Source organism: Choloepus didactylus, chromosome 5, assembly GCF_015220235.1.
Source record: "Choloepus didactylus isolate mChoDid1 chromosome 5, mChoDid1.pri, whole genome shotgun sequence".
NCBI lineage: Eukaryota > Metazoa > Chordata > Mammalia > Pilosa > Megalonychidae > Choloepus > Choloepus didactylus.
The window spans coordinates 91,344,508-91,361,619 of NC_051311.1; the positions used below are offsets into that span (position 1 = coordinate 91,344,508).

At 38.6% G+C, this 17,112-nt stretch overlaps 1 protein-coding gene across 1 annotated transcript in view; it reads left to right on the forward strand.

The window, feature by feature from the left end:
* Positions 1–548: 548 nt before the first annotated feature.
* Positions 549–17,112, forward strand: part of RELN (reelin) — a 520,858-nt gene continuing 504,294 nt past the window's right edge. The window contains 1 exon segment of the mRNA XM_037837769.1: positions 549–933. Coding sequence (XP_037693697.1) covers positions 708–933 — 226 coding nt within the window. The 5' untranslated portion in view covers positions 549–707.

Consider the following 17,112-nt stretch of genomic DNA (forward strand, 5'->3'; position numbering starts at 1 on the left):
CTGCCTTCTTCCCTTACACATCCTCCCAGGAAAAGGAGGGAAATCTGAGGGCCGAAGAGGAGAGCCTTCTCCTTTTGCTCCTCCAGACAGCTGAACGCGGAGGTCCCCTCTCTCCCCGGCGTTTCGAAACCCGCTGTATTCGCTAGCCCCGGGCCCCCGACAGCGCCCCCTATGCTCTCTCCCCTCCGCTGTTCTTCCGTCTCTGAATTGGTCGCGGGAGTCCGGGGTGCCTTGAGGCTTGCGCCCCGCGCCGCTCAAGAAGCTGGAGAGCGAGCCCTAGAGGGCGGGGGACAAGCGGGCGCGCGCGAGGACGGCGCGTGGGGGCGGGGGAGCAGTCGAGACACGTGTGGCGGTGGTGGGGGGTGGGGGAACTCGGCGCCCGGGGCTTTAAGAAGGTGTGGAGGGGGGCGGGCGCTTTCCCAGGCCTGACCGAGGGGCGTCGCGTAGAGGCGGCAGCGGCGCACCGAGGCGGTGGACGACGCGCTCCTGGCGCTCGCAGTCCCAGCTCCGCGTTCCCGCGGCCCAAAGTAACTTTGGGAGCTGCCGTCTTCCGCAGAACTTCCCAGTGGGGCTCCAGTTCCTGAGCCCGCTTTCCTCCAGTCCGCTTCCTTCTTGCCTTCCCCCGTGTGGCTCCTCTGTCCTGGCATCTTCTCGCGGCTCCAAAACTGAATGAGCGAGCGGAGCGCACGGCGGCGCGCGGCGGCGGCATGGAGCAGAGTTGCTGGGCCCCGCGGACTTTCCTCCTGGCGCTGTTGCTGGGGGCGACGCTGAGGGCTCGCGCTGCGGTGGGCTATTACCCCCGCTTTTCGCCCTTCTTTTTCCTATGCACCCATCACGGGGAGCTGGAAGGGGATGGGGAGCAGGGAGAGGTGCTCATTTCCCTGCACATTGCGGGAAACCCCACCTACTACGTACCAGGACAAGAATACCATGGTAGGTACCACAACATTTGCGCGCTCACTGCCCGGGTCCCTGCGCCGGTGAGCTCCGCTTTGATCTCTTTCTTTCTTGCGAGGGGCTCTTTAGACAAGAACCATGACAACCCTTACCCCAACATAGCGCTCTAACGAGGGAGAGAGAGCAAAGTTAGCGGAGAATCAAGTTGCGAGTTGGGATTTATTCACCACCCTCCACACTCCACATTCTAACGCATCTCCTCGAAATGAGCTGGTTCTTGTGCTAAACGCCTGTTAATTCCCGGGGGCTGGTGTCTTTTCTCCTCACTCCTCGTTCTTGCATTCTGGCGTGTTGAATGAATACCTGCGTCTTGTTTTCTTAACCCCAGTACTTGGATTCCAGACCTTTGTCCTGTTCCCATTCCCCTCTGAAGTGTCCCCGGGTGGCGTTGGAACTGGCACTGGGCTTTGCGGACGGTCTGGTGACAGATTGACGCACCCCGGTCGGTGGCCGCCCGATGCCGCGGGCCGCAAAGTTCTCGCTGCTCACCAGCCAGGGGTCCCTCTCATTTCATTCAGTGTCAAACAGCCCTCCTGAAATGTAGCTGCTGCTTGCAGCTCCATTCTTTTTAAAGCGCCGTTTAACATGTCAGTAATTGATGCGTTTTCTGATTTCCTCTCTTATTTTAACATGCTACTTATTTTTAGAATTATCTTTGTGATGCTTGTTAATGACCGTCTTTTATGTGCATAGTTTTAGTTTCCAGGTAGGGGCTGAAAACCTCTTATAATTTAAAGGCACCTTTTTAAAAAGGGGTCATTATGCAGGCATTCATCAAAATTGAATATTTTTGAAGAAGTAAAATTTGGCTCCAAGAAATATTATTTTATGTAGCACATTTTTAAGGTGTTTTAAGCTAGTGAATTAAATACGTGGAAAAAAAAAAAAAAAAACGCCTGCCTGTTTTTTTGCATTTTGCTGGGCCATCTGAATATTTCACTTTATAAGTTCATAAGCCATGACAGACACTCTTTAGCTAGAATTTCAACGCAAAAATACTTAAATTTCAAGCAAGTAGAAACTATTTTCCAGTGAACTTGTGTAATAGTTTCAATCTGTAATAGCCCTACAATTATTAGCATGGCAGAATATAAACCTTGTGTTAGCTGGCATTTCAGATAGATGTGCACATAAACAGTATAAAAATCCTTGAGAGTTTTCTGTTTATTTATAAAAGACCTTCATATCTTTTGTAAGATGATTACCCTAAATAAATGCTTCCCAGAGGTGTAAAAAGCTGCTTTTACAACTTTCTTGTGGTGTGGTGGCAGTCTTGTCTGTAAAGTAGAAGTCTAATTTGATGGAATTTTAGACTTTGGAAAATTAATTTTCTATAACTAGTCCCTTCTTTAATAAAAATGCTACAGCACTTTCTTCCCAAGAAAATTGCATGCTTTTCTGAGGTTAGGAAAATCTTTAAGTGGAAAGACCAGTCAATATGATGGCAACCCAGACCTAACCCAAAGAGTGATTGATTGAGCCTGTCACTCTTAGCTTGACCCTTGGCAAAGGTGCTTGCTTGTTATTAGCTCTAAGTGAGAGTGGTAGGTAAGTGAGCTATGGCTGGGCTAACACATTGTAATGTGATGGAAGACCATGTGATGAAACAAAGCCTTATTTATTTTTGTTTCTCTTTTTGTTTTCTGTGTCCTTTGAAAGGTGCAGACATAGAAAACTTAATTTAAAACATCAAAATATGATATTTTAAATTTGCTTCTGTTTTAAAGCTAGCAAGTCAGCCTAAGACTGTTCATAATCACACCCCTAAGTGTAAAAAGGAATGGTTGATACAGAGTAAGAAAAAAGTGTAGCACTTCAAGTTGTACATTGGGGAAAAAAAGTCTCAATTTCTATCTCTTTTCCTCCACCAGTAAAGGTAGAAAAATTTTATTGTTAAGTTTTAAAATGTCAAATTAATATAGGCTTTTAGAATAGTTACTGCCGGATTTTAAATTACCGCTAGCTATTTTATCAAAGATATTTAGATTTTGCAAGTGGCTGTGGTTACAGGCCTTTAGCAAATGTTTTCCTGTAAAATGTTCTACAGGTAGAAGAAACGTTTAAAAATGAAATGACGCTTACATGTATCTCTTTTGCTTTTAGACTTTTGAAAATTAATTTAAAAATTAACCAAATAGAATCTGTAAGAATTGAACTGCTGATAGGGAAAACTTCACCTGACATACTTTTGTGGTTGTCTCATTTTGGTCTGTGATCAAAATGGAAGGCCGTTTGGCCAAAAAATTCACTTAAATTTAAGACGTTTATACAATTTTATTTCTAACCTTTTAAATCTTTAAGAAATATAAGGAAAAGTCTGCTTATCTATGATTTCCATTGAATTCAGCATTTGAATGAGTGGTTTTTGGGTGCAGAGCTGATGTTTGTCACTATTCCATGCATTGAAGAACAGGTAGTGTAGATGAGACATCAGCCTTTTGAGGTTTGTGCCCGGTGAGAGACCTTGGATTTTGAAATGGAGAGGCAACTGTCAGTCTCGAATAAAATTGGTTCCCCATATGTGTTGTATTTATTTAAGGATTTCTATTGAAAATATTTTTGAATATATACATATATACATATATGTATGTATGGCTAAAGAATTTGAAGTTTGGGTGTCTAAAAGAATTTTCATAGATTTCCAAAGTTCAGTAGTATATCTGTGTATTTGCAGTACTGGCAACTCCGTAAACAGTGCATGATTACATCTAATGCATTCTCATCTCATAATTAAACAATGACACTAGGTGTCTCTGTTCTTATCTTCCTATCTTAAACTTTGTTGTCCTGTGACTCTCTTGTCATGGCAAAGGTAGTTACAGTGAATTACTGTATCTTTCTGTGAGTACACCACGTAGAAGCTCAGCGAAAAGAGGTCTCAATCACTTCAATTTTGAATTAGAAAACAACTCAGCATCAGAAAAGAAAAAAAACTTTTTCTAGAATCCCACCCTCCCCAAATCCCAGGATCTATTCAATTTCTGTAACATGGTTTCTAGGCCCAGAAATTTTTTGTAGAAAGTTTCTAGTGATGGAAAATTAAATAGGAAATGGGAGCCTAGGTGTTCTAATCATGTAGCCATTTCTCTTTCCCAGCCATGCCTGGTGATGCACTGCTCTTTTTCCTAGGGGCCTGGGGGATATTGTGACCCACACCAAGTGTGAGTTGATATGTGCACCCTTTTTCTCCCATGACAATCCCTCTTTCTCATCCTCACCCCTCAGGTATCTATCAGCATTTTTATTTGCAAGTTACAGTCAATGTGATTTGTCAGTATTAAATTCTCCCATAGGGTGTGTACATTCGAAGTCTTAAATACAACTCTGGAAATATTTTCCCCCTTCCCTTTTGTTTAAAAGAATTTCAGGCATCACTGAGCAGGCAGATAATATATTTTAGGATAGAAAGACTTGTAGATACCCTTGAAATCATGTCAGTGAGGTCCTGCCTGTTCACAGAATTGGCTTTAGTCAGACACCATCAGAAAAGAGAGGCCAGGCATTCGGAAAAAACATCCTGTGAGAAAGCCAAGCATAGCTAAGTGATTCCACCCAAAGTGCTCCAGCTTTGGCGAGATAATTTACCTAAATTTTGAAATAAAGTAGAATCCTTGTTATTACAATGGCGTATGGTGGGGGAAGCGTTCTGTTATGGTAAGAGATACACTCTAAAATGTCAATTGAGAAAAAAAAATTCTACCTTAAGCAGAACTGAATTGAAGACATAGCATGGTGCTTTAAAAAAGGGGGATTTTATTGTATTTTGTAAATCCAGCATCACTGTTGGTAGTTCTTTCATGCTACTTTTCCATTCCATTATTTATTTAATCATATCGTGGGGTAGGCAGAAAATTTGATTTCCTGCTGCGAAAACTGAACATTTACCTAGAAAAAGGTAAAATCATTTTGTTGTAAAAATTGCCAGTATTAGTATTATAGGTAGTTGTGTTCTGGAATCAACTGATTCCAATTTAAAAATCACTGTTCAAAGACAGTGCAGTATAATGACCTTTCAAATGCAGGAATAATACGTATGTCAGATGTAATTTTGGAAATGAACTCCAGATTTAATTCTTTTCAAAAGAATGACTTTATTACTTGAATCAAAGTAATTTGCCATTGCAAAAGTAACTGTGTTGTTGATCAGATGTCTGGTTATTTACCCTTTATATGTCTAGGATTCTGAAATTGGCATATTTAAACTCTCAGAATCTTCTGTCAAATACAGTTTATAAGTGAACCACAGCTGTGTCCTGCCTATATGTTATTAGGAAAATTGGGCATTTTAATGCATTTTACCCAACTTGTCACATATTTCATCTTACTCTCTACAATTTATTTTAGTAATGTCTTACTGATGTGGTTCAGATTGTTTCTTCAGTCATAAAAATTTTGCTTCATGCAACGTATGTTCTCTGTGTGAGTTTCAGTTTCAAACATAAACCCCCAAAAATTCAGGTCTTTAGAATAATACAAAACATTTCGTTTAGGCAGAAATTCTTCCGTCACTAACAGTACTACATTATTACAAATTATTTAATATGAATATTTCTCTCCAAGTTTTGAGTCTTTTCTTTTAACTATTATTTTTATTTTCATTGAAAATGATAAAGAATAAAATAAGAAAGATGTATTAATGTAGTCATATGTTTATTTTTTTACAGAACTTATTGCAAAAATGAGGTAGATGTTTTAATAAGAGTTTAAAGCCAATATTATTGATTTCCAAATTTTTTCATAAATTAGCTTTATTCAAAAGAAAATATCTAGAATGTATCTCTGATTTCTTTTTTCCCTCTGAAGAATTGGTCAGCTTTATAGAATGACTAGAAATCTTACATCATTAATTATTTAAGATAGGTTGTATATTAAGCCAAAATTGTTCTTCTGATTATTTCAAATTCTAATTTGAAACTTATTCATATGTCTTTAATCTTCACAGATAATTGTTACAAATAATCTTCACAAATCCTTTTATTACAAATATCCTTTATATTCAAAAAACATAAATAAATTGAGTGCCCCATATTTCTTGAATATTTTGAACATAAAAGAATTGTATATATTCTTACACAAAATAAAAGGTTCTTTGGGTCATATAGAATAGAAACAATTGGTAGCCTCTATATTCAAAGAAGTAAGGTGGCAAGTGCATTTCATTGAATGGGCAGTTTCACTATGAACAGAAACAAATGATGTAGACTATAGCAGAATAATACATAGCACATATTAAAAAGTGAAATACAGTTATCTAAATATTTTTGTTTCGTGAAACATTGGGTTAACTGATCCAATCTGCACCCCCTCCCTCCATTTTAGAGTAATTTATAAAATAACCAAACTGTATCATTTTATTCTCATCAGTTTTAGGCAAAGACATCTTTAAAATGTCATTTTTAAGAAATTGAAATTGAAATCAAATAAATTTTGATTTTCAAATGTGAGGAACCCATAATGACCATTCAAACACAGGAATGATGTATTTTTAAAAAATATATATTTGACTCTCAGGAAGTTCCCAGTGAAGTGATGTTGCTTGGTGTCAGTTGTGTGGCTCAGAATAATTTTCACCACTGTCACCTGCCATGCCCATCTCATTGAAGGCAGTGCCTCTGAAGGGTGGAATGTTATGCCTACAGGTTAACCAATTATTTCTAAAACGTGAGCTTCTCTAAAACGACATAGAATTTTGTTCCTGCTGTTTGATCCCCGGTGGGACCCAACTATTGCAGCTGGATTTGGGGGTGTGGCGAAGGATCAGAACAGTGTCCAAAATGTTGACTGGTGGTATAAGGCAGCCCTAATCTCCCAAAGAACAAAAGAAGGGTAACTAGATAGCTTGCAGATGCCACAAAGAGATAGTTATATGAACTCTGAGGTTCCAAAGTAAACGTTTAAAGCCCAGGTTATGTCTTAGTGCTGAATGCAATATTCAGCTCTTCTTAGAAGAAAATACAAATATATTTTGAAAGTAAATTTAATAGGAGTGCTCCTGAGTGTTTCAAATAACTGGGAAATACACCGGCACCCACATACCAAGCGGGCTGAGGGAGGGATGATAATAGTTCAGCAATAAGTGCCACGCTCACCTCAGAGCTGCCTTCTCTGCCTTTCCTGCTGTGGCTGGCTCTCCTTCCGTCTGTTTTTCTCTTGCTGTCTCCCCTTCTCCCTCTCTTCCCTCTCCTGAATTCTCTCATTGTCTTTCTTTTCTTCATCCTCTTCACTCCATGTCATGGGTTCTTTCTTTCCCTGTCCTCTTCCTTTCTCTTTTCTGCTTTACATCTTGTTCCTTTTCACTTTCTGTTCTTTCTCTTTCTCTTTCTTCCCCTCAGAGTTCCCCTTGTCACTTTCTATACTCCATTTTTTTCCTTCTAACTTTCTATAACATGAAAATAATAAAAATATTAACTATTTTATTCATTGGATATTTGCAAAATCAGTTTTATTTTTGTAACATGCGATTTACAAAAAGTGGTTCCCTCTTCCTATACTGTAAAATCTCTTTGCAGAATCTTCAAGCCGGTAGCTGTTTAATCCTGGGTTAACTACCTTCTCCTCTGTGAGTTATATGGTCAAAATGCAGAATCTGAAGTTTGTTCATGGAAGCAGATACATATTACCAGGAAGGAGAGTTGTAGAAATAAGAGATTGCATGTTGAATTAGCTTTAATCTAAAAAGCAACTCCATTTGGAAATGTCTTGAATGCTTCAGTGCGCAGGGACTCTTCTAGTAAGTTGATGAAGAACTGTCCCCATCACAGCTGTCTCCATCATCACCTCGGACACATCAAGTCACTCCCATGTTCATAAATGCATTTGCATAGCTACTAAGCTAGTGATGCTACCTTTTTAGGGAATTGGCACCCAACAGAGAGACCTAAATGGGTGCTGGGGGTGGGGTGGGGTGGGCAGCCTAGAATAAGGCAAAGAACATTAGAGCGGGAGCACGCGCTGATTTGGGCTACATCCCATCGTCTTTCTTAAACAAGGTCTGTTTTATTGTTTTGTACCATGTGACCTCTAGTATCTATTCCAGCTCAACAGCGCACAGATTCTGTGGGTGACGGATCAGATTTATTAGGCTAAAATGAAGTCCAGAGAGGTGCAGTGGTGTAGTGGAAAGAGTTCTAGCTTTGGCAGCAAGATAAGCTGCATGCCCTCAGAAAGTTACTTATCCTTTCTGAGCCTCAGTTTCCTCATTTATTACATTGACATAATAATATCCATATTTTATGTTTGTAATTATTAAATAAGTTAATGTAGATAAAGGACCTGGAATTCAGTAGGTGCTTACTAAATAGCATTTATCATCTGGAACAATCTTTCAACCTTAGATGAGGATGATGTTTGAAGCATTGTCTATACAGATAAAGGCTATTCACCCATGCCTTTTCTTTTTCTACCTTGTTATTATACGGCACATTTCAAGGGAAATTTCAAATTGAATGTATTGGGGATGGTCACAAAAGTAGAAAAACCAAAATCTCAACTCATCATCAAATATGTATAATCAGAAAGTACTTTCCAGCCAAAATAAATATATGGCTTGCCTAGAATTATGATAGTTAATTACTGTATTAGTCCACCCAAAACTTTTATTAACTTTAGCCAATCCCTAAGTCAAATCTTTTGTTGCTAAATTGAGTATTTGTCCTTAGTTGATGGTCATGATAACAACCAAAATTTTGTATGTTTAGCTGGTAATTTAGGAAAGATGCCAAGATAAGTAAACATCAATATCAGTTTAATGTATTCTGCCTAATCCTGTACTATGATATCTATAACCCCATGTCATTTAAAAATACAAAACTATTTCAGTTAAACTAGAACTGAGGGAGATGAATTTTGATCATAGACCCAGAGTTCACCAGATCCTCAGGGAATGATCCAGGATATTTTATTAGTGAACCAAAGGGGGAGGGTAATTCATTTACAATATAGGAGAATACTTGTCATAATAAAGGCATTGGCTGGCATGTGCATTCTGTCTGTCCACTGTAGTAAAGTTTATGTAGGTAATCAAAACGATTATTCATAGGTTGTCTGGGAGCATGGAGTTAGATGATTTTAATGATGGATTCCAGAATCTTTGAGACTTCTCAGTTCGGTTTATGTCAGGTCATCTGGTTGGCATCTTCTTTTCTAGACTTTTAATACTGGGGGAACATTACCCTGTTTTTAGACTCCATATTGCCTTGTTATGTGGCATACATTGCTTGTTGCCTCCCTAATCATTAGAACTGCCTGTCTTACTAGCTGATTGTTTTTTCAGAGAAACTCTATTTCCAGTTAAAAATACTGACTTCCAAGACTCCCTTGCGATTAGGGGTGGCCATGTAACTCAGTATGATGAAGTGGAAGTCTTCTGGGTGGGATCTCTGGGAAGGTTATTGATAAACTAAAACAGATGATTAAAAAAAAAAAAAAAAAGACTCAGCAGGCACTTGCTTTTTGTCCTACCTTTACCAATTTTTTCCAGCCCGGAGGTAGTAAGCGATCTTGTGGCCTTGAAGATAATGGCTGTATGCTAAGGATGGTGGATCAGGGATTTAAAAGGCATCGGGGTCCTTATTTATGTTTTTTGAGTCCTGGAATACCTCTTCTGGACTTTTTGTATCATGAGAAAAATAAAAAATTACCTGTAGGTCAGGGTTCTATTCTGTATAGCTGAATGTAATCCAAAAAACTAGTGCATATATATTTCTTCTAAATATGGGAATGGCCTATTAAAATTCTGTTTAACTTATCACAGTTCTTATGTCAAGCTCTGACACTCTGGTCCTTCCATAGAATTTCTCTTGGTCACCTTGATGGAACTAGGATGTTTACTGGAATACTTTTGACAATAAATATTTTGCTGGAATACTTTTGACCCCCCACAGTTTACCACTTCAGCAGGTGGCAAAGACTGCATTTTATGTTAACTTTTACTGGTTGTGCTTTGAGAAGGTGATGTGTGCCTGACCTTCAATTTCTGGAGTTCCTTATATACTGACAGTTTATACTAGTTTCTGTCATTGAACTTTATTTCCTGACAGTCCTATCTCTTTAAAATGCAGTGTCACCATATGTAAATCCTGTTGACATTTAAAATATCTGGATGTGTGACATGGTCCTGAGTGAGCTCTGACCCAACCTTAACCTTGTTTGTTATGTCTGGCTCAGCCTCTAGGACAAAATCCAGGATTGTCATTTCTCTTGCTTGTTACGTATCAACAGAGGAAACAGACATCTCAGTTTTACCTACAGGAGCGGATAATCTTTTAGTTTAAGTCACCTTTGTTGTGAATGTTGAAATGTCCTATGATCATAGTTCCAGTTCTTTTCATACTTCCTTTTCTTGCATAAACATTTCCTGCATTCTCATCCTGCAAAAAATGTTGTATGTCCAGTGTCTGTGGTGAAGGAATATCAAGGACATTAGTTGGTTTTCAGATTTTTTAGAAAAAATGGATTCACGTTCCCTTTCCAACCTCTGAAATTATCTGAAACAAATACAACTCAAGGAATTATGAATAAATTAATAATGACAATAGCAAACGTTTATATGGTACTTAATATGTGACAGGCACAGATGTAAATGCATTAAATATATGAATTCATGCAATTCTCTTAACGCTCTAATGAGGTAAGTCCTAATATCCCTTTACAGATGCAGAAACTCTGTCACAGACAGGTGACTATTTTGCCACAGAGCACCAAGCTACTGTGTGGGAGTACTCCATCAGCCCTGCTCCAGAGTCCATAGACTTAACCAGTGTGCATTTATTTTTATAAATGAAGATTATTTCAGGAAAGGGAAAATAATAAGTAATGAAAGTTATTTCAAGAAAGAGGCAGCAAGGAAAAGCAAAAGCTTATTTTGGTGTTTAAAATAAAGGTTGCAAAATCAAACCAGAGAACTGATATCCGTGTCAGACAAGGTCAGGGGTACATGGTCCTAAATATTCTTTCACTAGACATTGTCTTCAGATAAAGCACAAAGCAGAGATGTCATCTAGTATACTGTTGGCCTGAAAGAGTTAACATGCCTTCAAAGTATGATGACAAATAAAAATATTCAAAAAATAAACTTCAAATTTTGTTCACATTTATTTTTAATGTTCTGATGAATGTAATATTCATTAAGAGCTTAAAGTAAATAAAACATTTGTTCTCTGACTCGCTAATAGAATTTAAATAGGGCCAGAATACCAGAGAATTACATATTTAGACAGAGACATTTTAAAAGGTTTTCATTGAAGTTCATCTATTTGTAATATATTTTTCTTTAGGAAATTCCTTTAAGTGTTACCAGTCTGTGAACAGCCTGTGAAACTGAGTGATGTGGTGCACATTGAAAGCCCTTGGGTGATAAACCAGAGCTTTCTGCAGTGTCTAACCTTCTCACTACTCACAGTGATATTGAAATCTATGACGTACTGTTTGCTTTGCCCTTGTCTTTGTAGGGTTATTTCTCATATGTGGATCAGATGTTTAAAAGTCACTTTCTGTTGAGCCCATGTGAGTGAGAATTAAAGAGCAAGTGTTAACCATCTCCGCTTACCCTTGCCCTCATATTATTCATCTTCTGCCATAGAGGATGGAGCAGCTCTGGGTTTCATGGCAACCAGGCAAGGAGTGAAACGTAAAAGGTTGCAAGGCTGGAGTTTTCTAGTGTTGAGAAGCAGGGTCTGCCCTGGCTTCATGCAATTACTTGCCTTAGTAATGCAAATGTTTTCTGATTTGTCACCATATAGTTTATCCTAAAGTTTCCCATCTGATCTGAATTGAGATCCACTGATCCCTGGTAGAAGCTAAATTGGGGAGGGGAACAAATTCAAGGTGTGAGAGCTTTCTGGACGGAAGCCACCAAGGTTCTCAGAGGGCCTTTATAAAAGTGTTTACCAGGTAATATAGAGAAGTCCCACTTATAGATGTTTATTTTTCTCAGGCCTGACAAACCTTATCATTTTGATACTGTTCTCCTTTTAGCATTTGCTGATGAGCTGGTAAACTGTAGCTCTAATGTGCAAATATGTGAGCCTCAAGGGTGGGGTAGGAAGTCACAGAGCCTCCCTACCTGATGGTCTGACCTGACACAGGGGTTAAAACTGTTCGAATATTTCTCTCAAACAAAATTGGTTTATGCCAGCCTTTTAACAGAAATGGGAGGCAGACCATTCAATTCCAAATAAATTGTGCAATATTTCAAACATACAGAAAAATACAATAAAAGAAAATTCAAAATTGGTATCACTAATGAGTACCCAAGGGATGGATATCTGTATCCATTGAGATAAGATGTAAATGCTCTAGAGAGCAGACTCTTCACTGTTGATAAAATAATGCTCATTGATTTGACCTGCATCGCGGTGTTATTTTTTGCTTCTCTAAACACGTTTGTCCTATTCCAGCTATATTAGTCATTCCCAAGTATTTCTACTATATAGTGAACAATGTGGAAGCCCTACATACATGAAAAATAATAAGAAATCTTGAATGAGGTACATGATTGGCTGCCAGCCTGTGGAAACATCCATAAAAATGTCATTAATTTGATTAATTAAAATCAGATATTTCTGATGAATACAAAAAACGTTTCTGTTTAGAAATGTTTACCAGTGAAAGAAACATTTACAATCAGAATTTTAAGATGGTAATTGGAATATTACCAAATAAAAGAATTTCTTAAACTTTTGTTTTGCCAGTATGGTAATGGACTTTAAAACTTTTGTTTTTCCTTGCCTTGGAAAATTGACCCAAGTTGAAGATTTAATGAGTTTTATTAGCTACCATGGAGCTGTGCAGTTTGCAGTGGCAGGTATGTCAGGATTCTCTGGTTGCTAGAGATAGAAACTGTCTCTGGCTAACCAAGGCTTAAAGAAATTTATTAATAGGAGGTGGGCAGGCTCACAGAAAAGCAGGAAAAGCCAAACATTATCTTTAGAAATGATGATAATATATCAAGGGGGAGGGGATGATCAATTGCTAGAGGAATCTTGGTGGTAGGAACCAGTGGACATGCTTTTCTGGTCCCACAGTTGGGATGAATCCTCTCAAACTGTTTTCCTTTCTTGTGTCACTGAATTCAGTATTCAAATTCCTGAAACCACAAGTCTCGTTGCCTGAGACATGACATTCCTCTGAGATGGATATTGGGGTGGGAGAGATATCTCTTCAAAAGAAAATTGAGGTGCAAGAAAAGATAGACTGTGTATTGGTAGGTAAGAACAACACGTGACCACCACGGTATTCAGTATCTTTGTTTAAGGGAGAAAAAAGAGTGGAATGACCTCTGGGATAGCGAGGTGCTGTTTACTACACAGGCCATGGGAAAAGCAATGTTCCTTGGGGTTCCAGCGCATTCTGCATCACATGTGAAGATTTGGGTGGCTGGGGATGTCAGGTTGAGGGAGATTCTCTTACCACATGTATAGATTTAGCCCAAAAGTGAGTCATCATGTTTTTGTAGTTTGTGAAAATGCCGTATTGTCTTCTGAAAGCTGCACAGTGCAGGATAGATTGCCTGCCTTTGTTCAGGAAGCACAGGTTCTCTAGGATTGTTCCCACTTCCCTTTACTTCAAACCCTCCCGGGATCTTACATTCAGTGACCTGCAAGGGAACATAGAAGGCAAGTTAATGAATGCCTCTGCCTGCACGCATCCCTATAGGAAAACCATCCCTGTGTTCACTAGGAAGATGTCTAAATTTTCTCTCTTTTCCTCAGCTTCCCAGGACAAAAGCAGCATTTGTTTCAGTTGTCACTCCCTTCTCCTTGTTGTTCTTTCATCATTTGACTTTTGGGAGTTCATCCACTTCTGTTTTTTTTCCTACCTCCCTCTTCTCAGCTGTGTTTTTTGTTTCCTCCTCTCCTCCCTGGCTCAGTGTTGGGATGCTTAGGGCTCTGTCCTTTCTCCTCTTTTACATCTGCCCTCTCTCCCTAGGGATGCCACCATTCTGATGGTTTTAAGCACCATCTACATCCTGGTGACTCTTTGAACTCTGTTTTACTGTCTTCTTGACATCTCCATTTGTTTATCTATTGGCATCTCGAACTTAATATACTGCAATTGAGCTTCGTGTCTTCCCTCACTGTGTCACCCAAACCCGCTCCTGCTGGAGTTTCCCCAACTCGGTTAATGCTAACTCAGTCCTTACAGTTGTTCAGGCCCTAAACCGTTTTTCTCTAATGTCCCACATCTGATCCATCCCCAAGTCCTGCTGTTTTCTTTTCTTTCCTTCTTTCTTTTTTTTTTTAATATTAAAACACACCCAGAATCTACCAATGCCACCACCAGCTCACCTGGATGTTACAGCAGGCTCTGAGTCAGGTGAGCCATTGCTCACCTTCATTCCAGCAGCCTGAATGATCCAATTAAAAGCAAGATCATTTCACTCCTCTGCCCCCAAACGAAGCGCAACCATGTGTCCCACTGTTTTGCCTGGAACAGCCTTCGTCTGCCTCTGTGTTCCTAGTGTCACATCCAGTTTAACATTTTTCCCAACAGAAATGTCCAACTTTGGATGGTAGATTGCACAGTCATCCTAATCATGTCTTCTCTCTCTGAGGAAAGGAGAAGGTCCTTACCATGGCCTGTGTGGCCCTACAGGGCCTTGATTCTCTGCTACTTCTCTGACCTCACATCTTTTTTTTTTTTTTTTTTTTTTTTTGGCTTTTATAAAGAGGATTTATTAGGTTACAAATTTATAGTTCTAAGGCCATAAAAATGTCCAAACTAAGGCATCAACAAGAGGATACCTTCACTGAAGAAAGGTTGATGGTGTCTGCAACGCTTCTGTCAGCTGGGAAAGCATGTGGCTGGCATCTGCTGGTCCTTTGTTCCCAGGTTGTCTTTCAAAATGGCTTTCTCCAAAATGTCTCTGACCTTCTGTCTCTCTCAGCATCTCTCTCAGTCTGTGCATCCTTGCTTGTTCTCCCAGGGCATTTCTCTCTAAGTGTCTGGGGGTCTGCTCTTAGCTTCTCTGGGGCAAACTCTGGGTGTCATCATTTAGCTTAGCATCTCTAAACGTCCTTCTGTTCACATCTCCAAGTGTCTGGGCCTCTGACCTCATATTTTACTACTTTCCTCTTGTTGCCCCACTGACCATGATGCTCTCTTTTTTGGTATTCAGACACACTAGGTGCTCATTCCAACCTCAGGGCCTTTGCTCCGGCTGTTTTCTTATCTAGTATGTACTTCCCTGAAATGTCTCATTGCTTGCCCCTCCCTGATTCAGGTCTAGACTCTAATGTCATCTTCTCAGTGAGCTGTCCTGACCACATTATGCAAAACTGTGATTCCCTCCTCCCCAGTGCTCCAAATTCCCTGGCCTACTTTGTTTTTTTTATAACCAGTAACATCATTGATGTATTTTTTAGTGTTTTACCTTGTTTACTTTCTGTCTCCCTTCAGTAGAATGCCTATATGCTCTATGGAGGAAGAGACTTTTGTCTGTTTCATTTACCTCTGACACACAGTAGGAACTTAAATATTTTTATTTAATGAATCATTGAACAAAATTAGTACTTGGGATCCTATTGTAATCTTGATTATAATTGAAATTGTTGTCTGAAAGTGGCAATTCCAAAATAATTACTCAAGAGGATCATTTGTAATGATGGATTTGTGAGTATAGTTTAAACATTTTTAAAATCTGTGATAACAATGTTTAAAATTTTTGAAGGCCTTGTTTCTGCTTTCCCACCCTCCAAACTTACAAAATTCTCATAACTTCTGTGAGACTGTGTGAAGCTATTTATAGTAGGTAATGTTGGATTGGCTTTATTTTAGCTATATTAGTATATCCAAAAAAGTTCTCATAGCAATTAGTGACTGCAATTATTAATAGAAACTATAATAGATTTTAAGTTCTTATTCCCAGAAGCTTGTCTGTGCTGTACCATAAATAAATTTTAAGCAATCTTGATGAATGGGTAGTTAGTTTGTATTTAAATTTTCATCTGAATGGGAATAAATAATGGGAAGAACAGAGACCAAAATAGCTTGGCTCTACTCAACAGATATGTGATAACCTTATAGAGAACACACAAAAATGGAAACAAAAGATTTCATCTTCTAGGAGAACTCTCTTTGAGTAGGGATTAATATAGGAAAGGAATAGCAGCTGAGAATCCTGGATCTTCATTAAATTTCAGTTATTGATACCCTATAGATTGAAGGATTAGAGGTCCCAAATTTCAACCTGAGTGTTTCCTGGAGTCTTTAGTGAGACTCGCTCGAATCTTACAGATGAGATTAAAACATTTTCCACTCCATTCCTAACATATTTGGATACTTTAATTTATGAACCTTAGAAATCAGAGGAGACTTAACTCTTAGGAGGTTTTGGTGGTAGATAGCACACAAGCTCAGGAAACAGACTGGCTGGGTTTATTACCAAGCTATAAGTTGTGTAGCATCACATACATCTCTCTGTAGCTCAGTGTTCTCTTCTGAAAAATAGGATATGATGTTCCTGTCTTATTAGATTGCTGTGAAATGTCAATGAGATACTGCGTATAAAGAGCAGCACAATGCCAGCACAGAGAATAACGTGAGGTATTATGATGGTGACATACTTTCTGATAGTTCCTTTTTTCTGTGAATACATAGATCTTTGTTTACAATCATAGAATTTTATAATCTTTTTTTCTCTTAACGTTATGTTCTCATGACATTGACATTTTTCAAAACCATCGTTTTAATGGCTGCATAATATTCTGTTGTATAGCCAAGCCATGATTTAGAAATTTATAAATGTTTTAGACATTTTCATTTTGTTTTCAATGTTATAAACACTAAGATGAATATCTTTGTACACTTTTCAAATTTTAGCAAAATTTCTCTCCCCAAATTATAGTTTTACTTTTGTTTTTATCATGAATTTTTATATGTAGATTTAAAAAATAAATTTTTGAAAGCAGATGTATCTTTTTTTCCTTTGTTCTCTCATATTGCTTTTTTGCTTGGAGAATCTTTTTCTGTTTGGGGGCCTGGCAAATATTTAAGTAAACATTTCCCCTATCTTATTATATTTTAAATTGTGAATTATTGTAATTTATGTGCATTGTTAGTGTGCTGATCTCATTTGTTTATGTTTCTTTTCCTGGGGCAAGTGGTTCCCCTGGAATTTCACAGATACTCCTTGTTACAGTAACCTTCTTCCATTGC